The following is a 27,168-nucleotide window of genomic DNA, read 5'->3' as shown; positions in this document are numbered from 1 at the left end:
TCTGACTCTAGCACTGCTAATTTCTTTTGTGACCCTTTCAGGCCAGTGACACATGCCTCGATGTGATTGGTGGCCGGGACACACCTGGAGCAAAGGTGGCTTTATGGACTGAACATGGGCAATCGAGGCAGAAATGGAGACTGAACAGGAACGGAACCATCAGTTCCTATCTCAGCGACCAGCTTGTCCTTGATGTTAAAGGTAAGCATCATGAGGCAATCCAGTGTTTCCTGCCCCAGGCTATTAGAAACGGTCAATTTTTAAGTAATTTTTAATTCTACTTGGGGGAAAAAGGTAAGGCAAATGAGTCAATCAGAAAACCAACAATATCTAAGGGTTCTTTTTACTAATAGCTATAGAATGTTTTATGTTGCGTGATCTTTGAGAATGATTCTACATCTGAAGTACTCACCATAAAGTAAATATGTTTTGTTTCTTAGAAATACCTCTAACTTGCTGAAATTGCTATTGTCATTCAAAGCCCTCAGTTCAAGTTAGGATAGGTCATCATTTACCCTTGTCTTTGCATTTAGGAAGGTCGGTGCCAACACTGTTCATGGCTTTTTCTTAAATTGGGTTAGTCATAGTCACTGTTGGTGTCAAAACAAAAACAGAACCTGACATTCAGCCAGAGCTCTTTGTTCTTGCTAATCTTTTTTTTCAGGCACACTGCTTACTTACGAAACCCTTTATTATACCCTTGTTTTTTCAATTTGAGTTATAATAAGGTCCACATTGAGGTGAATATAGTCAAGCCTGTTTAAACTCTTCTTTTCCATTTCATGCCATTTTGTAAATGACATATTAATCTTCCCAAACAATGGTCTAAATCAGAAGCTTGTGAAAACTGTGCAAAGTGTTAAGCACCTCTGGTGAACAAATTATCTTTCCCTTTGGAATTCTTACTTTAGGAGGAAATTACTACGATAAGACTCATGTCATTGTAAATCAGCCCCTGGAGGGAGAAGACACACAGAAATGGGACATTGAAATATTGTGAGAGAATCCACACATCCCTCGAAAGAGCAAAGGAAGACGGAACCTTTTGTCTCACGGGAAGGAAACTAATTGTCCTCATACTTCTGGATCATTGAGCAGAATTAATTTTTCTACAAGCTCCAAAACCATTGTTCTTAACCATGGAAAAGCTCAAAAAATTCTTGCCAACTACTTATTCAGTATTTCTCTGAAGAGCGTTACAGTACCCAGGTTCTAGTCCTGCTTCATCCCCAGGTTTTGGTGAGCAAGTTTCCTGATGCTGGTTTTTCTCTCTTATTTAAACACAAGTCCTTGATACGCTATTATCGGAGACAATGGTGACTCAAGTCACTCCACCAATCTGCTAGATGTGTAGGAAAGCAAAACACAGACGTTCTTTCGGTAGGTTGGCATACTTTTACAAAAAGATTTTTGTAAATTTTTTAGCACTATCCATAAACATTTAATAAGCCTTCCTACTAAGTGGATATGTCAGATAATCCTGAATGGTTCTCTGTCAAGACTTTTACTAATTCAGCATTGTAAGTATTCCTATTTAGGCCTTTTTCTTAAGAAAGCTGAGGTCAGTTACAAATAATGGACTATTTTCTGTGGCTCTTTGCTCAATCCTTTAAACTATGAAAGCACAAATAACTTATGACCATCCTTGCACTCTATTAAAAAGACACCGAGCCGCGGAAGTGCTGAGACCTCACCAAGAATTAGCCCTCCAGGCAGTGTATTCATTAATGTAGTCCCATTTTTTTTCTTTGAAGTAGAGGGAACTTTCAAATGTTCAAATTAAAACCAAGTCGCATTTAAACTTTGATAAACCATTTTACATTAAGTACAGATGTAAAAAACAATGGAGTTGATTTCCTTCTGAAATGACAGAAAACCCAGTTTTCACCCCCCCCTCGTAAATGGCTTTTATTTAAGCAAAATCAGGTAGGACAGATGTCATCTTGACAGCTTCAGGGAATCATTACCAGCTGCACTGCACAAGTTGAAAGCACGTTCCTTCCCTGAGTTGGTTTAAACAGAGACAACTTTTCCTTTCACCCCAACTTTTGCCCCAGAGCAGAAAATTGTCTGCTCTATTTTTATATAGAAAGATGAAGTTCTCCGAAGATAAAATGATCGCTCTGTATATGCACTTTAGAATGTAAAGTAACAGTGAATTGTTGAAATTCAAAAGACCCACTATTTTGAGTAATTTCAGAGCAATGTGGTCTTTCCGTGTAAATACTGGGGTTTGCCCTTCACTCTCAGGCTCTTCTATCAGACTCAAGCAGCATCTGTAAAAATCCTTTTGCCCATAGATGTGAGCACCTTTCTGTGGCAGTATTATTTTATGTTAGAGAGGTAACTTTATTGGGGGGGGGGGGGGCAGGGCATGTGTATACACAAAGATATGGATATGTATATTTTCATTGTAAAAAAAAAGTTAAAAATTTTTTTCTTGTTCATTGTTTGTTAAAAAATTTGTAGTTTTTCTCACAAAGCCAGGAAAGGACTTTTCAGGTTAAATGATACATTTGTTGCAGTTGTGCCTTTTTTACCACACTGGAGTAAATAAACGGTCAAACTTAGTTTTGTGACAGTGGGGATATCTAGTCCATATGACCATGACAACAATAGGTAGTGGAACATAAATCTTTATTTTCAAATGGATACATGAAATAGTTGAGCCTTGATTCAGCAAAAGCACTAGACTACTTGGATTAAACATTCTGACCAGAGAGATAATACTAAGTTTTCCTTTTCCTCATCCGTGGGAAGTTTTAAGTCTTTGACAGAAATAACTGAACAGTTCCAGATCTGCTTTAGTGCTTCCACATGTGATAAAGGAAAACGAAGCCCGTGAGCCTGGAAAAAAAAAAAAAAGACAGACTGTTTAGCACAGTCAAACAAGCCTGCACTTGGCCATTGTTATTTTTCCATAAACTTATACAATTATCAATGTTCTTCGCCTAATTTGAAGTAAGAAATTTACATAAACTAATTAGGTAACTTCTGAAAAGGAAGTGTCACTTCATGAACGACAATTTATTAGTGTGAAATATTTCACATTACATATCATTGCCTACAAGAGTAGGCCCCATCAGTTGTGTGAGATGGTTAAGTTCACACTCCAGACAGAAAAAAAGAATTATTAGTGACAAATCAGAGGTAACCGATTCTGTGATTCATTTTAAGATGGAACAAACCTCCGTTTCTTCATTTCCCATCATGTGTGTGTCTCTCCTGTTCTTTAAGGAATGATAAATATAAGCCATCTTCTCTCGCATTTCATCCTTTAAAACAAAGTATTAAGTCAACAACTAAATATTGAAGCTTTGACACTAGGTAGGGATTTACAAAAAAACAGGTCACCACCATGAAAATGTTTAATGGCCTGGTGCGTATGTAAACTTTAATATTAAATATTTATAAAGAATCCTACTGGCAAAAGGGTCCACAGATTATTGCTTCTTTCCATAATATAATGCATTTTTTAAATGATAAAACATCATCCTTCAGAAACCTGATTTAATGAAAAAGGAAGTTTATGTATCAACTTAAGGCATTCAAGCGTCCTCATTTATTCATACCTGCACACAGGGATCTTTCTCGCAGTCAAAAAACAGGGGACATGACCAAGTAGAGGAAATGGGTAAGTGGCTGAAAGCAAGCCTGCAAGCAAGGATGGGATCAAACACTTGGTTCTGGAAGCTTCACTGTGTGGGACCCCAGGATCTGCAATCTCTAGCAAGAGATAAAAACTTTGGCAATTTATACCATGGGTAAATATTAACTCTTGGGGAAATGCCAGCTATGTGATCTATAAAAAATTTCTAATCCCTCTCCATCCTACACTGTGAATTTGAGTGTGTCTTCTTAAACCTTATGTCATACCTTCTCAAATCCTAGAGAAGATTGCTACCTTGGCCTGAAAGGAAAAGATATCCAGAATTTTTTTTTTTTTTATGAAGTACTATAGAAAAGTATGTCTGGCCCTAATGATTCTAATAATTTGACTGTGGAGACATCTGAATGTTCCCAATTCTCATACTCCTGCCCCATTATTCATGAAATACATATTGATATTGAAATACACATAACTGTCACTGTCCTCCTGTTGTTCATCGATTTTCTCGAGCAGGCCCAGTAACGTCTCCATCATGAGACTTGTTGTTACTGTATTTGGCATATCGAACACGTCACGGGTAGCTTGCCAGGCTTTGCCGTGTGGGCGAGATACTCTCGGTAGCTTGCCGGGCTCTCCGAGAGGGGCGGAGGTATCGAACTCAGGTTCGCCATGTTGGCTGCGTGCAAGGCAGACTCCCTACCCGCTGTGCTATCGCTCCAGTCCCCTGAAATACACATAATAATAAATACACTTATTATATTTCGATATAAAATCCCAAGAAAGCTGGTTACAATGAAAAGGTAAGCTTTTACAACCCTCCAAACAGGTCCCACAAGCAGTTCAATGCAATGAGGTGTGAGGATTACAGGCCATACCTGGTGATGTTCAAGGGACCTAATAGTGCCACAAACTGATCTTAGGTCAGTGTATGCTATACGTGTGCCATCACCGATGGAAATTTTAATTAAAAAATGGAGAATTGGGGCTGGAGGCAATAGCACAGCAGGTAGAGCATTTGCCTTGCACATGGCCGACCTGAGTTTGATTCCCAGCATTCCATATGGTTCCCCAAGCACCGCCAGGAGTAACCCCTGTGCATCGCCAGGTGTGACCCAAAAACCAAAACAAAACAACAATAAAAAAGTTGCTATCCAGATGAGATGAAGCCCAAGAATTAATCATTTCAAAAAGTTTTCCTATAGATTCTAAAATCAGTTAGCCAATTTGGAAAACTGCTGGGCTAGGTTGCAAAATTACTAACAGATTTCTTCATCTACATAGATTTCTTCTTCATATAGACTTTAAAAGCAGTGCCACTAAATCCACATATTAAAGAGATCTCTACAGTGCAAGAAGGGACGGTGGGGTAGGAACTGAGATGGGAAACACACACAAAGGGTCTATAGTTATCTCCAAAGGGCAGAGCGGTCTGAGAAGGATGGGAAGCAAAGAACAGACGTTCATCAGTAAATGAGAGGGAGGACTGTCAAAAGGCAGGAAAAACTGAAACAGTGAGATGTGGCATTATCTGATCTAAAGTCCTGACATTAAGCTGTGAGGCCAGATGGATTCCCAACGCAGAAGGGTAGGGGCCATTTCTGGGTGTGGCAATCCAAGCACTGTGAGGGAAACACCTGAGCAGGGAAGTAGTTTCCCCCTTCGGTACTCACCGAACGCTCCTGATCTGGCCCCACGGTGAGGATGGCGTGGTCTTGAAACCGCAGTCTCACTGTACTATCTAGCCTTGGCAACTGTCCACCTAAAAGGACCAGAGCACAACACCTTCAGGTGAGAAAACAAGCAAGCTCAGACTGTTGGCATGCTCCTGACAATGCAGGCCGGATGCCCTCTTCAGTTATTTGCTTTACCCAACGTTTGTGGTCACTTTCAGATAGGGATAACATCTTTAACATGAAGACACACGTAACCAGAGGAAGAAGCGGCACCATCATGGCACGACAGCCTTTATGCCACACAGCCACACTGCACTGCTGCTGCTTGCTTGACAGGTGGGCACCAGAACACACCGAGCTCACCTGGCTTCACCCCACCCAAGGCTCCATCCACAACCATGGCAGCTTCCCTCTCAAGCAAGCTTGGCGTGTAAGACAAAAACCACCTTCTAAGGTTTGCAGGAAAGGGAAAAAAAAAGACCACCACCCACTATTTCCATACTGGATTTAACTTACTGGAAAAAGCCACTGAAACAGAATTAACAGGGTTTCTGGTAGGAAAGAATCCTAAAGGATTGTAATTAATATTGACAATAATGGCTAAGGCAAGGATATACTGGCTAAGCTGTTCTGGGCCATAAGCTGATCCTTAGAAAACTAATCTGCTAAAGATTAAATCTGTGCTGGTAAAAAAATGCTATTTTAAATAGATGAAATCAGAAGTTCCTCTCAAGAGTATAATAAAAGCGTCGATGGAAGAAGTGTTGGGAATGACCTTACAGATGAGTCATTTCAGTAGTTCTTAAATAGTGACTGGGCTCTGGGTCGAGAGTGTATAAACTCGCTTTATACACTGCCGACCCTGTTTAAATCCCCAACAATGCTTACAGTTCCCTGGGCAACACCAGGGGTGACTCCTGAACACAGAGCTAGGAGAAAGCCCTCAGCACTGCTAGGTATGACTCCAAAATAAAAAGCTGTTATAAAAGTCAGCAAAAGAAAAGCCCACAAAAACTCTCACTCCACACTACAAGCAGCCCAAGAGCAGGCACTCGTAAACCGAGTCTTGGTTTGTTCTCCTGTTTAACTCATAAACAATTCAATAGAACACACTGAAATGAGGCCCCTTTGTTTCTGTGAGAAATGAAGACAAAAATAAAATCACTCTGTCTTATCAGAACTCAGGTCAAAAGAATGTTACTTGAAATTTTTTTTAAAAGATCAAATATCCCTTTATCTCAGTTAAGCCGAGTGACTGCCACTGCTTTGTTAATGATAAGTTTCGCCTCATTTGGGTCCTCTGACTTACTAGGTCGGATTTACAGGAGACCCAATCATGGAATCCCTCCTGCTTCCTGACTGTATCCAATCCACAGCAAACCCCCACTTGAGGCCTCCTGCAAAGCACCTAACTCAAAACTCAAATCTTGTAAACCACTCTACTTTTCTACTGAGATGCTATGTTGTGTGGTATTTCCACACTGCAGCAAGTCAATAATGCCAGTTATTGCAGGAACATGGTCTCGGTGGACTGTAGGAGCTGACAGCACCATCCATTCAGAAATGCATCACTCACAGCACAGCCTAAACCTGTCACATATTAGTCACCTGCGGCTTGGGGTAGGTGGGTGGTACATTGTTTTTTACAAACTCCTGCAGACGTTTACCCACCCGAGTTAATTCCAACAAAATTATTTTTTGTATAGTATTTTTATATTCAAGTTCTTTAAAATTCCTAATGAACAAAGTGCCTATAAAAACATTCCTACAACCCCCAACCACAGGGCTCTTCTTTTCCACCTTTCTAGAATTCAAGTGCTCTGCAGATGACTCAGACAGGCAGGATACTAATGGTTGTGTGAAGCATGTTTTAATCCAACTGAAAAAGACTAAAGCGAGATCTAAGTCCACATAAGATTCTAAATTGCTTTGCAATTTCCATCTGCTTAATGAGAAACCAACTCAGGAAAGCCTCAAAACTGGCCATATCGCATAGCCCCTGACCACGTAGAAGACGACAACAAGAAGAAGACAGCCTCACCTGGAGTTGAAAGTTCCGCTCCATCTCCTATGTAGAAAGGTGGGAGTCGGTTCATAATGAAATCCTTCTTCATGTCTGCTGAAAGCAGTTCTTGGGTGCCCTCCAGCCGATCAGCAAGAGTCCTCAGTAAGTCACTCAGTCTTTTCGTTTCAGCAGTTGTAGTTTCTGCCTGCTACAAACACAGTCATCAATCCTGTCCCAGACGGCAGCAGAACTTGCAGCTCACACCCCAGTTTCCCCAGAATAAACTGAACAGCAACAGCCAAGTGAAAATGCTGATCTGTTGCTCCCCATGCCCAGAGAATGGGTGAGAATGCGGGGTAAGGGACTGCCTTGCTCAGACGCTAGCTACATCCCCAGCACATTTCTCTGAGCACTGCTGGGAGTGAGACTGGAACCACCACCACACAGCCTCCCAAACTCTTCCCAAATAAAAACCGTCTGAAGCACGCACTAATACTGTGCAGTGGTAGCCCGGGTGGCCCCTGAGCTCCACACTGTCAGCTTGTATGGCCAGGCTGAAAATATGGTGTGGTCCTGGCCCCGCCTTTTGGAAACTAAGTCCCCTTGTGCCTAGGTGATTGTTCCAACAGTGAGAGCAACCTTTATTCAACTCAGCCTGAATTCACTCATCTTCCCCGGATGTCCAAGTACTTCTAACTGCTTTGAAGGTAAGAAGAGAATGGCCGGTAAAGTCAGGGAAACATCAGTGCCATTCTCTACTGTTGGGTCTCCACTAACTAGTAACTGTGTGTGTGCCATGCAGCCGGGAACATATATGAAGCCAATGTATCCTGAGTGCTGGCTTCTGCCACTACAGAGTACAGAGGTGTTCTCTGGCTCACCATGGCACTCCTGCTGCAAGCCGCCAGAGTCTCGGGGGGCAGCACAAAACTCAGTTCATGGAGCAGAAGGGTCCCTGGGGGGGAGGGGGGTGTCCCTGTCTCCGGAAGCCCAGCTGTAGCCACCTCCACTAGCCTCCCGGCTTTCCTCCTCCTACCAGGAGAAGCTGCCGTGGTACCCCAGCCCGCAGCTCCACGTCTTCCTTTGCAGTTTCAAACACGATCCCCGAAATGGTGTCCAAAAGAAAATCTCCCCATGAACTGAAACATAAACCGAGAAAGCAAGCCCTGAATACAGAGGAAAGGTACACAAAATCCTGATGACAGTCAGACCAAACCTATTACCTGCATTCCAATTCTGCCTGGGCATTGGGGCTTCAATTAATTTGCCATTATTCAGCATAAAAACATCCTCTAATCGCAGTGTTTCCGTCCCTTCCCATTCCCAGATCCTCATGTGGTAGGAGGCTAGACTTTATTCATGGTTTCTCAAGTATAAAGATACCCAAGTACTATTAAAAAAAAAAAAAGTATGGTGCTTGACCAAACAATTTTCAAATGTTTTTAGTTCTACTAACAAGTGGAACTAAAGTCAGAGCTTTGTGGAAATTTTAACAATCTTTAAACCTAAAAAAAAAAAAATTGATGTGCAAAAAATACAAAAGCGATCAAAGGAAAAAAGACTAATTACCTGAACAGTTAAACATAAATCTCTTTTTTGACTTACAATAAATAATTGTGGGGCAGGGAGCATAACCACATCTCATATCCAACATCAGTTCCAAGGCAACCAATTTTGCAACCTATTAAACTTGAGCAATGGTTTTACTGCATGGGGTAGATTCAGTGGCCTAAAATAAAAACTTGGGCTGAGCATCAGTGTTATTCTGGGGCTCTCAGAACTGGCTCACTCCTAAACGGTGCCAGTGTGAAGAGACACCTTATGGAGATGCTCTCAAAACTTTTCAAATTTTCCTGATGCACCCATGGATCTCAGATTGCAAGCCACTGCTATGGGAAACCCGCAGTATGCCAACAACTTCTCAGTGACCAAAATGAACATTTTTATGCTTCCTGCCTAGAAGAGCGGCAAAGGAAGACAAAAGCCAAAGGACACTGTCCCCAAGACAATGACAACTTACCTGGCAGCCTCCTCGTGTTACGATTCAAGGAGACAAGTCAGCCTCACACCTTTGACTGAACTTGAGCCTGGAGGACACAGGCTACTCTTTCAACCATATCTAAGAAGCCTGCCTGGAAGTCAGAAAACCCAGATTATGAGGAATTTGCTCAGAGCTCTGTGCTCTGTTAAGTGTCAGAATGGATCCTGGAGATCTATAACACTTGGGAGTATTATGTCTTGGGGGGAGTGGGTTCACTTTGGTAAAATAGCCAAAACAACTTGCTGCTGGACCCCCAAGGATGTCCCAACTGTTGTAATGAGTGCGAGGGGTTAGAAAGAGGCCCTGGATCCTCACCAGTCTGTGGACCTTCAGGGGCAGCTGCAGGCCCAGGGCACACACACACACACACACACACACACACACACACACACACACACCTGTAGGGACCAATGTTCCCTGTGCCACAAGCACCCCATTCTAGCATCCCAATAGTGAACAGGTGAGAGTTGGCCCGACATGTGTCATAAAGCTCGCCCACAGCCCTGCCCCTGCCATCTCCCGGACGCTCACTCGTTGGATCAGTAAATAGTCAGCAGGGATTTAAACAGAAGCAAAAGTTCAATGAAAGAAGGAAGTGCAGAGAAGTAACTGAATGAAGATGGCTTAAGAGGAGCCAATGTTGGGTCCCTGGAGAGAAATCATAGCCTTGCACATGGCCAACCCTGGCTGGATTCTCACTCAGATCAACACTGCATACTGTTACCCAAGCACCACCAGGAGTGACCCCCAAGCAGAGAACCAGGGGTAGGCCAGAGCACCACTGGGTGTGGCCCCAAAACCAAAACCAACCAAAATACAAAAAAAAATTAAAAAAAAATAACCAAACAGGTGACTTTCACATGGAAAAGAACAGGAGAGGAAGCAGACTATGAACTAACTTTGAAGGTCTGAGGTACAAAAAGCCCCTTGGGACAACAATGTCCTCCTCTATGTGGACTCCTAATCACCCTCTCCACTTATGCAAGTCTTACTCAGCTTGGGTGTCAGATCATTTCGGAAGCCTTCCAGGAAGCTGAAGCCCCACTTAGCTAAGTGCATTCCTCCATGCTCAGGGCCCACTGCAAACCATGACAAGACAGACTGCACAGCTCAGGAACAATTTCCTTACCAGCCTCCCCTCTCCCACTGACATGAATCATGATGCTCCCTCAAACTTTCAGCATGTGCGCCTCCAGGTCACGCTATCCCAAAACTGCCTTTTCTACTTCTAAACTCATCAACAATACACAGTGGTAATCCAATGGTCAGGAGAGAGTACAGCAGTGAGGACACTTGCCTGGCATGCACTCGGCCCTGGTTCAGTGCCCACACCATGTGGTAGCCTGGACAAGGCCAATGCAGCCCAGGTATCCTGACACTGCAGGGTCCACGCTGCATCACATCCTCCAGACCTTGCAGTGGACTGCTGGCCTGGCTGGCTGAGAATCAGCAGAAGGGGGCCCGGGACTCCTGAGCACCACTTGGAATCCCCCTCCAATGCACGCACACGCGCGCACACACACACACACACACACACACACACACACACCGGGCCTCCTGAGCACCACTTGGAATCCCCCTCCAACACAGACACACACACACACACACACACACACACAGACACACACACACAGGTCTCCTGAGCACCACCTGGAATTCCCCTCCACCACACACACACACACACACACACACACAGGTCTCCTGAGCACCACCTGGAATTCCCCTCCACCACACACACACACACACACACACACACACAAATACACACCCTCAAAGAAATGAAGATGTTTCAATAAACACACACACACACATTCCGGGCCTCCTGAGCACCACTTGCAATCCTCCAACACACACACACACACACACACACACACACACACACACACACTGGGCCTCCTGAGCACCACTTGGAATCCCCCTCCAACACAGACACAGACACAGACACACACACACACACACACACCGGGCCTCCTGAGCACCACTTGGAATCCCCCTCCAACACAGACACACACACACACACACACACACACACACACACACACAGGTCTCCTGAGCACCACCTGGAATTCCCCTCCACCACACACACACACACACACACACACACACACACACACAAATACACACCCTCAAAGAAATGAAGATGTTTCAATAAACACACACACACACACACACACACATACACACAGTTTCTGTTTCAACAGAGTTACAAAGTTTCTGTCCAGAAGAATTTTGGAGATGCAGCAGTATGCACTGGAGTGTGGTGCAATAAATGTCACTGAGATGATTTCAGAACGGTTAAAAGAGGACTCAGGGGATTGCTGAAAGTGCTGGAGCACACGCTTTGCACGCAATGAGTCCTGGGTTTGATCCCAGACACCACCTGGTCCTCAAGTACCGCCAGGTGAGGCCCAGAAATCCAAAGAAAAGAAATAAAGATTGAAATGGTCCACTTTGTGCTCTATCTAAAAAAAAAAAATTATAAAAAGAGAAATTGAAAGTCCAATTTGGCATCACTGACGCACAGATACCCCCGCAGTGACTGTTCTTACTCAACTCTATTTGGGCAACTCCCAGTGTCCTCTGGTCAGACGAAGGACAATTCTTAAGAGCAGCGCAGTCAGGACAATCCCTAATGGCACTACTAAAGGAACAGAAAGCCAGCAAGGGAGCCTGAAGTCCCACACTAGATGAACAGGATAGGAATCCCTCCAATAGGGGGCGGTCGGTGGCCATGCCTTCTCACCAGGCAGCCGCACAGGGCTGGCAGACAGGAGGCAGAGTGCTTACTTGTTCTGATAGGTGCTGATGGTCAGGTGAGTGGAGTGGGCCAGCCCTGGAGGTGTGTCCGCCTGATGAATGGTCCCTCTGGGAAAGTACAGCAAGTCACCTGGCTAAAGAAGTCAAAGGAAGGGGAAAGGGAGTTAGTGTCTTCTCACTGTGTCAGGGAGACAGTTGTAGGTTCTGGGTTTCCTTCTTCTAGAAAGTGCCTCTCTTGGGGCTGGAGGTATAGCACATGGGTAGGGCGTTTGCCTTGCACGCGGCTGACCCAGGTTCGATTCCCAGCATCCCATATGGTCCCCTGAACACCGCCAGGAATAATTCCTGAGTGCATGAGCCAAGAATAACCCCTGTGCATTGCAGGGGGTGACCCAAACAGCAAAAAAATAAAAGAAAGAAAGTGTTTCTGGGTGATCCCAGGGGCTGCATGCCTGCTGGGCTCCTGGGACATCCAGCTCATCTATTTCCATGGCCTGTCAGGAGAACCCCAGTCCTGGAGAGGGTTTCCATGCCTGATGTTCCTTTGTTCACTGAGAGCAGCTCTCACCCCAGTCAGAGTGGTCTAGCTCACGACAGTCTCGCGGGTAATCTTCACCCCAAGAGGCTGCATCTGGCAGACACATCATGCAAAGTGCCAATGGAGCTGGGAGAAGGTCAGTGCTGAAGCTGCAGCCTCACACCACACACTCCCAACGCCAAGTGACTCTGCGCTCCTGGCTCAGTGTCATGCCATCATCTGACACAGGACTCCATCTGAAACAATTCCGTGATTAAAAACCCACGGGCCTACCACTTTACAACTTGAGAAATTCTGGGCTGCATAGTGCTTTCTGGATCCACCTCTTAATGAATTGACAGATGCAATCACTGCGCATTGCTTCATTTCCTGCGTCCACACACGTCACTACGATGACTGTGGCCTTCATATGGCCAGCACCTCAGACCTAGCAGAGATCATGGGTGCCTTAGTCTCTGGTCTAATAATAATCAACCGGGAGCCTAAATTAGTGAGCTTCTCCAAGTGCTGGGGTTGGCAAACTTTCTATAAAAAGCCAGCTAGTTACTATTTATGGTCTCTAAGGCAACTAGACAACTTTCCCAGTGGAATGTGAACGCAGTCCTCGACAGTACACAAGGGAAAGGTGTGACTGCTCCAATAAACCTCATTTACAAAACAGGCAAGGCAATGGGCCAGAGTTTTTTGGTCTGTGCAGTCTGCTGACTATTGACCAAGAGCAGACAATGACCAGGGGCTCCTTTACTGCTTTTTTTAAAAAAAATTCTTCCTATGCATTTTATTTGTTTACAATTCCTCAGATATAAGCATCCTTATAAAAAGGGAGACTGTTTTCCTCAGTTCCTGGCAGAGAGGCAAAGATTTTAAAATCAAGAAAGGGAAACAAGACACTGAATAAGAATTGGGAGTTAATTAAAACTTCAAAACCCAAGAAAATCAATAACTATATGTAAGTATATCTGGTTGGTAACATCTTTGAACGGGTTCCAATAAACTATGACAGTGTTACTAAAAAAAACAAAAACAATTTTTAGAAAAAAAAGTTTAATTAGAAAATGATCTTGGGGTTGGAGTGATAGCACAGCGGGTAGAACGTTTGCCTTGCACGCAGCAAACTCAGGTTCAATTCCCAGCATCCCATATGGTCCCCTGAGCACCGCCTGGAGTAACTCCTGAGTGCATGAACCAGAAGTAACCCCTGTGCATCACCGGGTGTGACCCAAAAAGCAAATAAAAAAGAAAGAAAAGAAAATGATTCTTAATCTTCTAATATTGAACTCCCTGAGCTGTGGCCAACTGACTCTGACCCAATCCAGGCTAAGAGCCCGACTTCCTCTGCGTTCAGACACCAGCCACCCAGCACAGGGCTAAGCCGCCGGGGCTCTGCAGGAGGACTTGGACCTTTCACAGTTCAAGCCCTGGCGAAGACAATGTGCAGGGGAGAGCAGGAGACTGCAGACAGGGTCTGCTGCATTTTTGTCCTGCTTGAGAACAAGTATGGGTCCTGGAATTTTACCAACAACAAAACAAAGTGGGTCCGCAGCTGAGCTCTGCGCATGCACTTGCAGCCCAGCCCTACCCGCAGTCACAGACACCCAGGGGCTGCCCACCGCAAACCTGCCACTTTTCGCAGCAGAGAAGCAGGAGGCTACAGAATGTGTGGGATTGACTGCGGCTTATCCGGACCACCGGGAAGCTGGAAAGTCAGTGTCATTCTTCCTGCGAAGAAACCACACCCTTCGCCCATCCCTGAGGCCCCCGCAGCAGCAGCCCCATACCTTCAGGGTGACCTCGAGCACCGGCTGCCCAATCCTGTCTTCAGCCTCCACGCAGTACTCCCGGGCTAGCGGCACAGTGGGCCGGTACAGTCGCCAGCGCTTCTCACCCTCCAGCTGCAGCACGAAGACCTGCCAAGAAGCGACAGAACCCAAGTGCTGGGCAACTTCCGCACCATGCTTGTGGAATAGGAGACACTCCAGGGCTTACAGAGAAATGCAGGTTTCAGGTCAATCCATTTTACTCTGCACTCAATTAAAAAGCTGATACCATTGGATTTCACTATTCAAATCAGGTCACTATGCACCCCGATGTTGGAAAGGCATTCATCCTTGTCAATTTCAGGAAGCTGTGCTGAGTTGTTTTTGTTTTAATATCCCACAGTGTATCTTCTAATATCCCATTTCTTCATATCTTCTATCCAACAGCTGCAAGTCCACAATCTCTCATGGAAAAGCCAAGCTTCAGATATTATGCAATGCCTAAAATCCTGAATGTCATCCTTGGCAGTGAGAAAAACTTGTAGTTTTTTTTTCTTTTTTATTCTTCATTCAAAGAAAATTTAACGTATTTTAATCTACACTTGAAAACAAACAATACTGACATCAGATGGCTCTCGACCAGAAAGAAACATGCTATGTGCTAATGATTCTATATTAGAATTCACACTTTGCCTTAGTACAAAAATAATACTAAAGTCAGAAAGTTAACTTTGGGGGCAGTCACGTGACAGTGAAATCAACACTTGTCAAGGTGCCAGAGTGTAGTGGAATCATGATCTTCATTCAAAAATGGAAAAACAAAATATATTTCTGGCAGCAATCGAGGACAAAATGAAAGCAGCTGGAAGAATGACTTGGGGTCTCCCCTAAAGGCTCTGCACAGTAACATAAAAGGAAAAGCGAAATAAAATTTTGATAGTGAAGCCCAATAAATGCCTATTTCACAGATATTTATTCTTCGTTAAAGAGGTGGGAAGCAATCTTTCCCTTGCAGGTGGAGGGAAAAAAGAAATCAGTTTGGCTCCACACCCAGGTGAGGTCAAGCTCTTCAGAGACCTCACAGGGAAGAACAGAGATCAGGCGCAGGGGCTGACCTGAAGCAAGTTAACTCCACAAACCAGGCTCCCCAGAGTGCCTTGGCCCTAGAGTTGAACCATTCTCCTCTCTCTTACCTCCACATCATCATAATGGGGCGGCAGGCCCTGAGAACCCCCAGGGGTGATGTACACATTCGAGCCAACCAAGGAGCCAAAGTAGCATTCCAGCCTCTCCTGGATCCTCCAGAGTTCATCCTAAGAAAATAAAATGAAATAGAGGAGAAGGTCTATTAGAAACCAGAGGGAAAACAATTCATTCTTCATTGTGCAGATCTTTATGACTCAGTTAGCACAGGCCAGAGTGGAAAACCAGTGAGAGAGACAACACTGATGAACTCGGGGACCCTTCATTTTCGAGCAGAACATTACAGGGGCTGGAGCAATAGTCCAGCGGGTAGGGCGTTTGCCTTGCACGTGACCAACCTAGGTTCAATCTCCAGCATCCCATATGGACCCCTGAGTATTGCCAGGAGTAATTCCTGAGTGCAGAGCCAGGAGTTACACCTGAGCATCACTGAGTGTGACCCAAAAAGAAAGAAAAAAAAAAAAGAGCAGAACATTACAGAAGCGACATGAGTGGCTAAAGCAGGTGAGGAGGGCAATCACTGAAAGAAACGTTCAGAACGAGATCCTATTACTATTTACAAAGCTCACTCAGGCTGCAAAGAATGGGTTCTAGAAAAAGTAAGAGAGTGATAGAGAGAAGGGAGAGGAAGGGATGGGGAAGAGAGGAGAGAAGAAGATGGAGAGCGAGCAACGGTTACAGTTTAAAAGGATCTAAATGGTGGGCTTCTAATTCAGAGAGTGGGAGAAACTTGCTGCAGAACAAGCTTTCAAGAGAAAATGACCAGGTCTGCATCAGCAGTGCCAAGTCTGAGCGGTTCAGAGGCCCCGGTAGAGATGTTTCTCAGCTTACTTCCAACTTGCTTTTTCTCATGTCTGGCAAGGAGCTTAAGAGATTTTTCTTTGGGAACTACCTTGAGGGAAACTGATATGTAAAGCCACAGGAAGAGAGTAACATAACCATGGGGTTGCAGAAACTATGCAAGACCTGGGAGTGGGGCTGGAGCAACACCATGGAGGGTTCGGTGTTTGCCTTGCATGCAACCAACCCGGGTTCGATTCCCAGCATCCCATATGGTCTCTGAGCACCACCAGAAGTAATTCCTGAGTGCATGAGTCAGGAGGAACCCCTGTGCACTGCCAAGTGTGACCAAATAAATAAATAAATAAATAAATAAATAAATAAATAAGACTTGAGAGAGGTGGGGATACCACCACAGCAGCCTCTACTGACGAGACCCACAGATTTCCCTGGAAGGGACATAGAAACAGGTGAGGAACCCCGGAAAGGAGAAGGCCCCTGGACCATACTGGCCCAGCTCTCGGGATCCCCACGGGCTGCACAGCGGACCATGAGTTGACAGATGAATCTCAGATCTGGACCCCAAGGTGGCAGGAGAGCAAAGGCCACACAAACCACATTCCACCAGCACCTCCACAGCAACTGTGGGTGTCTGTGGCACCTACATGGCCAACAGTAACAACAACAACAAAAAAGAGCAAAGTCATAGGACCACCTGCTGGAAATGTTAAGACCAATAGCTAAAATCCTGAGTTGTTGGTCTAGACTTTACCCAAAAAAAAAAAAAGAAGATGATGATGAAGAGGAAGATAAGGAGGAGAAGGAGGAGGAGGAGGAGGAAAAATAGAAGAGGAGAAGGAGAAAGAAAGGGTGGGAGGAAGGGAAGGAAAAAAAGAGGGAGGGAGGGAGGAAGAAGGAAGGAAGGATTCAAAAGGTGGTAGGTGGTAGATGCGGCCAGAGAGATATAACACAGGGGTTAAGAGGCTTGCCTTGCACACAGTGACCTTGGTTCAATCTGCCCCCTCAAATATAAAGGTTGTTTTGCATATAAAAACCTGCCAGCAGTGAAAACTCTATCCTGCAAAACAATATTTGTATTTAAAGGCAATAAATGCTTTATAAATGCTTTCACTAACAAACAAAAGCCAGATAAATTTACCTGCACAAGAACCTTACAAAAACTGTTCGGGAAGGTTTTTTAAAATCTAAATTGAAAAAAAAAAAAAGCTAAGAAAAGAAACAAGCAAGGAATCACAGAACTAAAGATTAAATGGTAGTAGCAAGCTCTCTTACATCAATAATATGTATTGTAAATGCACTAACCTCACCAATTAAAAGGCACAGAATTGCTGTAAGGATGAGGAAAATAAAACTGAAACATCTGAAGCCAATAGGGGACTAACTTAAGTTACAAAGACAGAATTAAAGTGAAGGGGTGGGAGCCCCTGTGACGAATTGCCATGCTAATAACTGAGACATCAGGTAGGGGTTTTACCCTGCATTGGATGTTGTTGATATAAATTCTTTCTTACATGCATCTGAGGAGCACTAACTAAAGAAATCTAAGGAGAAAATAAATGCTTTTCTAATTTCTACCCTTTATTCAGATGCCCATTCTTGTCACCCAATCATTGATAGGATCACCCTTGAAGCCAACACCCCAATGCTTAATCTCTGTTTAAAAAAAAATGTAAGGGGCCGGAGTGATAGTACAGCAGGTAGGGCATTTGCCTTGCACGTGTCCGACCCGGGTTCAATTCCTGGTAACCCATAAGGTCCCCTGAGCACCACCAGGAGTGACTCCTGAGTGCAGAGCCAGGAGGAACCCCTGAGCATCGCTGGATGTAACTCCCCGCCCCGCAAAAAAAAAAAGCAAAAAAAAAAAAAAAAGTAAATCCATTTTAAAAAGTAAATAAATACAAGAAAGTGCAGGGGTGGGAAACAGTACTCCAAGTCAGTGGAAAATTCCCAAAGTACAAACTGTTATACCCAAATTAGACAAAACAGACTTCAACTTTAGCAAAGAAATAGTAACAAGAAAACAAGGTGTTATATAATGATAAAGGAATGGCCAGGAAAACCCAACATGCACTGAACATCAGAGTACTAATGTGTACAATGCAATGTACAATGCACCTGTACAATTAACAAAGGGACAAAACAACAGCCAAGACCTTCACCATTTTGTCATTTTGTTTTGTTTGGTGCTAGGGAATGAACCCAGGGTCTCACACATGTGCACACAAGGTGTGCTCTTCACCTCAGAGCCACATCTCCGGAGTTCCTTCTAACACTTTTCTTACAGCAAAGTAAAGACAAAGTAAAGACAAGGAAAATAGTAACCTTAAGTTATACGCTAGAATAAACAGACATAGATATATTTCTCAAGCATTTCTCCTCCAAACAACCAAGTACATATTCTTCTCAAGAGCACCTAAAAACTTTTCAAGGGCAGACCATGTACTGGGACACAGACACAAAAAAATATCATTTACAAAGACTAAAATCATGACAAGCATCTTTTCAGATCACAATGATATCAAACTAAAAAGAACCAACTGAAGAAATGAGTTACCAGAACCTTTGAAGTAACAGGAAGAAATATAAGAAAAGTTTATAGCAATACTCAGGATACAAGAAGACTCGAAATAAAAATTTAAATAATCTACCCTTACACCTAAAGGGAAAACAGAAAAAATGAAGTCAAATGTCAATAGAACGAATCACCTCCCATGCCAAGTTTGTTCATTCACCAGCCATGATCCAGAGACACATATATAAATCTCAGAAGAGAACCAACAAGTTGCAGAGATTTTTCCGGATTTTTCCCACACAAGGCTGAGTCACCCCAAGGATCTAGGTGGGGGGCGAGGGGTGGGTGAGCCCAGCACCCACCCGAACGGAGTTCAAGCAGTAGAAAACTTCCACTCTCCACTATCACTGCCATGCTCCTAGCCAGACTCCTAATGCTCACGACGAGACTCACACAGAAATTAATCCACTGAATAACTCAGGTAAGCGGATTTCATGACTGAAATCTCCAGGCTTTCAGGGAGTCTGGGATGGGCCACCTCCCGCCATCTCCCTGTAGTTCCAGAAGCACTGGCAGTCACACACATGTTCCAAAGCTGCAACCCCATTAAAAATTTAACTCCAACAGTATCACCACATTAAAAAACTCTGGGATTTCTGAAGTGACATCTCAAGCTCTACAATACTGATAAGCCAGGAGTAGCACACCAGATTGGATGAGATGTAATGTAGAAGGCAACCAATCTCAGTGAAGAAAATATAAACACAAGGACTCAGTGGTTCCATGGTAAGTAAGATACAGCAATCTCCACTAACTTTTCTAAGGAAACATATTTTGATCACTCTGTTAGAAAATTATTGATAACAAGCAGGAAAAAATAAATTATTGAGGGCCTTCGATGAAGGCAGGCTTAAGGGATAAGGTAAGGTAAAGGTAAAGGCCCTCCCATTGATCGTTGATTTGCTCGAGCGGGCCCAGTAACGTCTCCATCAGAGACTTTGTTGTTACTGTGTCTGGCATATCGAATACTCTCGGTAGCTTGCCGGGCTCTCCGAGAGGGGCGGAGGAATCGAACTGGGGTCGGCCATGTTGGCCGCTTGTAAGGCGAACGCCCTACCCGCTGTGCTATTGGAGACAATGGTGGAGGGAAGGTGTAATGAGGGTGGGATTGGTGTTGCAATAGTGAATGCCTGTAACAAATCATTATGAACAATTTGGTAAATCACAGTGTTTATACAAGGTGTAAAGGGAAAATAAAAATTAAAATTAAGAAAATAAGTAAAGGCCCTAGTAAAGTAAAGGCCCTCCTGGTGATCATCGATTTGCTCCAGTGGGCCCAGTAACGTCTCCATTGGAGACTTTGTTGTTACTGTGTTTGGCATATCGAATACGTCACGGGGAGCTTGCCAGGCTCTGCCATGCGGGCGAAATACTCTCGGTAGCTTGCTGGGCTCTCCGAGAGGGGCGGAGGAATCAAACTCGGGTTGGCCATGTTGGCTGCGTGCAAGGCAAACGCCCTACTGCTGTGCTATCGCTCCAGCCCCAGGATAGCTAGCGCTCTGGCACGACCACCTATGCAGTTTTATCCGGTAAAGCGAAGAAAATAATAAACTAAAATAAAATGCAAAAAAAGTCAATAGAAATAAGCATTAAAAATTAGTACAGAAGAAAAGAGAGATTTAAAAGACCATTCAAAAGCTTAATGATGGACACAAATAACTGGCTTCCTGAAAAAATACACAAAACAGGCCATCCTTCAGTCAGATTCACATGTAGAAGAGAAAAATTCATATAGAATCTAAAATAACTGTGAAGTTACACCAGATGCTACAGACACCAAAGGACGAAAAGAAAATATTATAAACATAGAGCACAAATTGGAAAATCTAGAATAAATAAACCAGTTCTTAGAAACATACAATTTTCTAAAACTGTACCAGGAAGAAACAGAACACCTAAGCAGATCAATCACAACATACCGACACTGCAATCAAAAGCCTCCCTCAACAAAAAAAGCCCAGACAGCTTCACTAACTGAATGCTACCAAACTTAAAAAAAAACAAACAAAAACACCATCTCCCCAAAATGTTCCCCAAAACTGAAAAGCAGGAACACTCATAAATAACATTTTAAGAAGTCAGCATTATCAAGATTCCAAAACCAAACAGGATCACAGCAACAGAAAACCACAGCCAAGATCTCTAACAAACAAAAATGTAAATATCCTCAACAAAATATTAGCAAACTGAATCCAACCGCACATTAAAAGAATTACAGGGAAATTGAAGAAATGGCAAAAAGGGTTGGTTCCAACTCCAGCACATCATGGTCCGCAAGCACCACTAGAACTGACACCCCTACCCCCTACACCACGCCAAGTTGATTTGCCCCCACCCCAAAATAAACAGTCATATATTATGATTATGTGATTTATTCCAGGACTGCAAGGATGGCTTAACATATGCAAATAATTAAAAATTATTCAAAAAAGGAAAAAGCCATTATGATCATCTCAAGAGACAAAATTAGTTGGGAGTTGGAGAGATAGTACAGCAGACCCAGTGCTTGCTTTGCACAAAGCCCACCTGGGTTTGATCCCCATCACCACATATGGTCATCTAAGCCCCATCAGGAGTGATTCCTGAGTGCAGAGCTGGGAGTAACCCCTAAGCCCCATCAGGTGTGATCCCAAAACAAAGCAAAAAAAAAGAGAGATAGAAATAGCTTTAACAGGATTTAAAATTCATGACACAACACTAAAAAAACAGCTACAGAAGGAATAAAACACAACACAATAAAGGTCATTTGTGAAAACCCAGCTAATATTTTAATTAAGCTAACCTGAAAGCTTTTCCTCTGAAATCAGAAAATGTTCAATCTCAGTCAAGTTATTTACAAATAGTATGAGAAGCCAAAAAGACAAAAAATAAATATGAACGTTATCTAAATTGGAAAAAAAAAAAGTAAAACTATCACTATTTGTAAATGACATGGTAATAGTCATAGAAAACTCTTAAAGATTCCAGGAAAAAGGACTATTAGAAAAAATTAACACAATAAAGTAGCTGGGTAGCAATGTCTTCCCATTGTTTATCGATTTTCTCGAGCAGGCCCAGTAATGTCTTCATTGTGAGACTTGTTGTTACTGTGTTTAGCATATCGAATAAGTCACAGGGGGCTTGCCAAGCTTTGCCATGCGGTAGCTTGCCAGGCTCTCCGAGAGGGGCAGAAGAATCGAACCTGGGTTGGCTGCATGCAAGGCCTCCCTACCCACTATGCTATCACTCGAGCTCAAAGTAGCAGGGTACAAAATTAATATACAAAAATTGTTGCATTTTTATATATAAATAATTAACTAGCAAAAAGAGAAACCAGGAAAACAATCCCATTTACAAACACAATAGAAAGAATTAAAAAACTTGTAATAAAGTGAGCCAAGGAATAGAAAGACCTGTACACAAAAAGTACAAATTGTTAAACTGTTTTTTTATTTATTTATTTTTGCTTTTTGGGTAACACCCAGCAATGCTCAGGAGTTACTCCTGGTTCTGCACTCAAGAATTCCCTCTGGCGGTGCTTAGGGGACCATATGGGATGCCAAGGATTGAACCCAGGTCGGCCTCGTGCACGGCAAATGCCCTACCCACTGAACTATCGCTCTGGCCCTAAACTGTGTTTTAGACAGAAAGAAATGAAAGGTATTTGGTGCTTAAGGATTGGAAGAATTAAATAATAATAACAACAACAATAATAAAAATAAACCTATTTTTAAAGGATTCAAAGAATTAACTTTTTAAAAAGAGCTACATTACCTAAAACAATGCAGACTCAATGTAACCCCTATCAGAACCCGAATGGTATGCATCACAGAATTATAACAATAAAAACAAAGCGAGTGAAATTTCTAGAACTACCTCAAAAAAGCAAAAAGGGAGAAAAATCCAAGTGGAGGCATCACACTTTCTGATTGAAACTATACTCCCAGGGATAGTATTTAATAACACGCACGGATCAACAGAACAGAATTGAGAACTGTGAAATAACCTACAGGTATATAAACAACTAATTTATAACAAAGGAGCTAAGTGCATATAGCTATAACATAGCAAGTAAAGTATTTTCAATACATGGTGTTGGGAAATCTTTACAAATCTGTAAGGAAAAAAGAATGAAATTAGACCACTACATCTAACACAATGTACATCTAACACAAGTTTTTGGACAAACTTGCAGGCTATCAAATGTAGCCTGCCCACAGGGCAGAGTCTGGCAAACTCCCCGTGGCGTACCAAATATGCCAAATACCAGTAACAATGATGGGTCTCATTCTCCTAAAGAGCCGTGAATATAATCTCAGGGCTAGGATGAAAGAGATGTTACTGGGGCCTGCTCGAGGCAATCGACGATTAACAGGATGATGAAATGAAATGAAAAAATCTAACACAATTATTAAAATGAGTTTGACTCAAACGTTAAGACCTGCATCTATAAAACACATAGGTGATTAAGAACTAAAAGAAAACAAAAAAAGTCTTTAAGAACAAATTAACAGTTCCCAGAGGGGAAGGGGAGAAGAGTGATGGTAAACTAGGTAACAGGAGTCAGGTGCATGGAAAACAAAGGAATTAGAAATTTTAGTGCTGAAAACTTAATACAGTAGCATATCATGTTGAATTATAAGAATGTATGTCTTGTACCTTATGTTACAAATCAACAATAGCTTACACACAAAAAAGGTAACAGAAGCAGAAGCAATAGTATAAGAGTGGAATACTCATTAAACAGCTCATTAGGGAAAAGTCATACTGAGTAGCCTGGAGGAACCATATATTCCTGTGAGAGAATGAACTCGACTTTTCCAAAGCAGCTGAGGAATGAGGAGGCAGAGAGAGGCCACAGAAACTTCCTCTGTGTACAGCGCAGTTTCTTAGTGCTTCACATGTAATTATATAACCCTCCAACAACCCTCCTTCCTATGCCAAGTGCTACAGTATTACATCTAGAGAGGAGGAAACTGAGGTACAAGAACACACAGCTAATAAATGATGGCAGCAGGATTCAAATCTAGGCCGCCAGGGCCCAGAGATCTTACTTTGAGCTGGACCTCTGTAAAGCCTAAGAAGTTGTCTTTAACAAAGGCAAGTCACAGAGCAGAAGAGCCAGGTCAGCAATCACAGGGGCCACTGACATGCACATGGAACCCCAGAGATGGCCAAGCTGATTCAGTCATGGACCATCAGAGGAATTTCCAGAACGGGGATAAAATTTATCTAAACATGCCCTTGGCTGCTCTGGGCCACTTGTCAGGCAAAGATGTCAAGCCTCTATGGAAGCATATTAACTCATCCTGCCTGCAGCGTTACAGAACAGAACACAACAAAAATAAAAACCAACTACATTTTACAAAGGAGCACAAAGGAGGCAAATTATTTCTCATGTATCATGCAAAATTTACACACACACAAAACCTGATTTTTTACAAATGAGCCCAGAGGAGGCAATTATTTCTCAAATGTCAATCAATTTTAAAATAAATTTAAAAACAACCAGTCTCCCAAATTACATAGTGAAGCTTGCTGCACTTATGACAGTCTCCCAAGGGCAGGACAAGAATCCTTCACTGAGGTAGAGGCAAGCAGTAGAGGGAGAGAACCCTCAATGATCGCGTTGAGCCTACCTTACCTTCCATTATAGTGGGAAGACTAGGCAAACAGAAAGAACATCGAGACATAAACCACAAAGCGAGGCAAAAACCAGCCTACTACAGGATACGCTTTTGAATGCAGTAGCACAGGGGTCAGTTAGAGTTCGGCACACAGGTAGTTTTCCTTGCACACAGCTGATGTGGGATCAATCCCCAGCACTCCATATGATCCCCCAAATCCCCACCTGGAGTGACACCTGAGCACAAATCCAGGGGTCAGCCTCGAGCACTTTCAAAACAAACAAAAAAAAGAACAACTTTTTTTTTTTTTTAGAATGGTAGTGTTACATTACTAAACGTTGCACACTCCTAATCGAATAAGTTGTGTGGCTTGTATAGATCTATTCTCAGTTATTGAAAACTCTCAAAACAGGTTAGACAAAGTTGATATCATAGCCTCGGCTAACTTGGGATGCATTTAAAGACCAAACAGGTGGGACCCCTTTTGAAACTTGTGGAAGGCTAATCCTCATTAACAAACAAATAAATTTCTCTCTTAACCTAACCTGTGACCAAATGCTAGTGCTGCAGCAGATATGAAGATTCTGTCAGGGGACAACCCGTTACCTTAAATCTCTGAGGTTGGTGAAACTGAATCGTCGCCCTTTTCTGATCAAAATCTTTTCTCAGCTGGAGAAAGTGCACTTTGCCGTCTTTATTCAAAACCTTCTTCTTCCCGCCAACACACCGGCAGACGTTGATGTCTCTTCCATAGTACAGGCCCCGACCGCAGAGACTCTTCAGGTCCGACAACCTGAACAGAGACTGGTAATATGTGGCCACTGTAGGGTCATCTCTCTGAATGAGAAGGGGTTTCTGCTCCCAAAATTCCTTGAAGAAGGTCTTCGTGGTGATGGGTGAGATTAAACTTTCAAAGAGAACAGTGGGGCTCTCAAAGTTTAGTGTAGAAGGCGCCTGAGCGGCCTCTAACTTCCCTTGCTTACAGGGAACAGGCCCCTCTTCCTCCCCGTTCCTGGCAGGCTTCGCTTTCTTTGGCATAACTCTTGTCTTCAAGCCAAAGCAGTAAGAAACATGAGCCTGAAAAAAAAAAAAAAAAGAATAAAACCCACATGGTAAGGTTTACAGTACCAGGGCTAGTATGTCGTGTGCACACAACCAGCCTGAACTGCCTTCACCAGAACTCTGTGTAAACTAATGCTCTTTCCACCAAGATGTCATACGGCTTTAAGCCAACAACATCCTTTCTTCCATGATTCAGCTCCAAGCAGCAGATAACCCCATCCGTCAAAAATTTGAAAGTGTGCATTTCTTGTTTTTTTTTCTGTTGTTGTTGTTGTTTTCTTTTGGGGTCACACCCTGCAATGCACAGGGGTTACTCATGGCCCATGCACTCAGGAATTACTCTGGGGACCATATGGGATGCTGGGAATCGAACCCGGGGTCAGCCGCGTGCAAGGCAAATGCCCTACCTGCTGTGCTGTTGCACTCCAGCCCCGAAAGTGTACTTTTCTTAAATACAAGTACCAAGTGGAGGAATTCGGTTTGCATGATGTAAAGTTAGCCCAAATCAAGTAATTCAACAACCTCAGCAGTAGTCAGTTTTTAGACAGCTGTCTGTACATCGGTAGTCAAAAAACAATAATTTGGCTTTAATCAGCAACAGGTCCCAAATCTAATTAGGTAGATGTCCTCTGAATCAAAAGATTGTGGAAAACTACCAACCCCTGCCCACTGCCTGGTGCAGCTCACTACGCTGTTGAGGAAGATCTGACAGGGGCCAGTAATGTCACCTGCTGGATGGAGCCAAATGCTGCAGACTTCCGAGCCTTCCTGTAATGAAACCCCTCTTCCAAATCTCAGCCTATTCCTGACAACTGCCCCTGTATCAGGCTCCTGCAAAAGATCAAAACAGGAAGGGCTTACAAAGGCATAATACAAACTAAGATGGAACTTAGCACCAGCATCATTAACATCTCATAGCACATCTCCAACATAAAAGCACAAACATCTGTCTGGCACAGTCAAATCTCCCTCCAAACTATGCCCAGTGACAACCTTTATCACACTTATAACTCAGATGGCCTTCATCTGGGGTTCGGGAGTGGTCAGTCAAATAACAATCTCCTAAAACTGTAATAGTCTACAGAAAGTCCATTTCAAACCTGGGAAAGCATGAGAGAACTGCTTTACCCTTTACATTCTTATTAAGAGTCCCTGATGCTCCCACCGAAGCCGCCCACCTCCACCTGATTCAGAGACCCGTTACAAGTGGTAAGGCTGTCTATTTTGCTGGGTGGTCAGAACTGCAAAATTACTCTTTTCTTCTTTCTCCTTTGCTAGTGTAACTAAGATGCACAGCAACTACAGTGCTGACTGAAAAGGGAAAATAAAAAAAAATTGGCTTAGAAAGCACATTCCCAGAACAAATGTGCTACATATTGTAACAACTAATTTCTGTAGCATGCAACCTGAATGTAAGCCGAACAAATTGGAAATGTGTACCTTTCTCAGGATGCCTCATTTTAGCTTCTAAATTTTGTGCTCTGGATAGTTCAAAAGATTAAGTGCTTTTGTTAAAGAAACAGAGGTCCCTGGTAGAAAACTA

The 27,168-nt window shown here is 43.2% G+C and overlaps 2 protein-coding genes and 1 non-coding gene across 4 annotated transcripts in view; 2 read left to right on the top strand and 1 right to left on the bottom strand.

The window, feature by feature from the left end:
- CRYBG3 (crystallin beta-gamma domain containing 3) overlaps positions 1–2,713 on the top strand; it is a 134,292-nt gene extending 131,579 nt beyond the window's left edge. Inside the window, exons 21-22 of the mRNA XM_056138592.1 lie at positions 42–201; positions 912–2,713. Coding sequence (XP_055994567.1) covers positions 42–201; positions 912–1,000 — 249 coding nt within the window. The 3' untranslated portion in view covers positions 1,001–2,713. The remainder of the gene's footprint in view (positions 1–41; positions 202–911) is intronic.
- Positions 2,591–26,419, bottom strand: RIOX2 (ribosomal oxygenase 2). 2 transcript variants are annotated; one of them, XM_056138593.1, is made up of 10 exons: positions 26,354–26,419; positions 25,170–25,640; positions 15,575–15,694; positions 14,403–14,531; positions 12,117–12,220; positions 8,325–8,427; positions 7,325–7,496; positions 5,281–5,369; positions 3,189–3,275; positions 2,591–2,847 (listed from the first exon to the last, which is right to left on the bottom strand). In XM_056138593.1, exons 2-10 carry the CDS (start codon positions 25,599–25,601, stop codon positions 2,689–2,691), a joined length of 1,395 nt encoding a protein of 464 aa, XP_055994568.1. In that variant the 5' UTR covers positions 25,602–25,640; positions 26,354–26,419; the 3' UTR covers positions 2,591–2,688. The 2 variants fall into 2 exon arrangements, with proteins under 2 accessions (XP_055994568.1, XP_055994570.1); XM_056138595.1 differs by having other exon boundaries at positions 7,325–7,493.
- LOC130045871 (small nucleolar RNA U6-53/MBII-28) lies at positions 17,807–17,911 on the top strand. Its single transcript, XR_008795636.1, has one exon. It is a non-coding gene; the product is annotated as a small nucleolar RNA U6-53/MBII-28 (small nucleolar RNA).
- Positions 26,420–27,168: the final 749 nt, after the last annotated feature.

This window comes from Sorex fumeus, unplaced genomic scaffold (genome assembly GCF_029834395.1).
Source record: "Sorex fumeus unplaced genomic scaffold, SorFum_2.1 ptg000129l, whole genome shotgun sequence".
Classification (NCBI taxonomy): Eukaryota; Metazoa; Chordata; class Mammalia; order Eulipotyphla; family Soricidae; genus Sorex; species Sorex fumeus.
Note: the sequence above shows the minus strand (reverse complement) of the source record. Positions and strands in the feature narration are given on the sequence as shown.

Coding starts and splice junctions, on each gene's coding strand:
- RIOX2 (XM_056138593.1), bottom strand. CDS start 25,601: ATGCCAAAGAAAGCGAAGCCTGCCAGGAACGGGGAGGAAGAGGGGCCT. Junction 7,497..8,324: donor TACCACGGCAGCTTCTCCTG/GTAGGAGGAGGA, acceptor CTGTGTTTGTAG/CAGGCAGAAACTACAACTGC. Junction 3,276..5,280: donor GGCCAGATCAGGAGCGTTCG/GTGAGTACCGAA, acceptor TTTGTTTTAAAG/GATGAAATGCGAGAGAAGAT.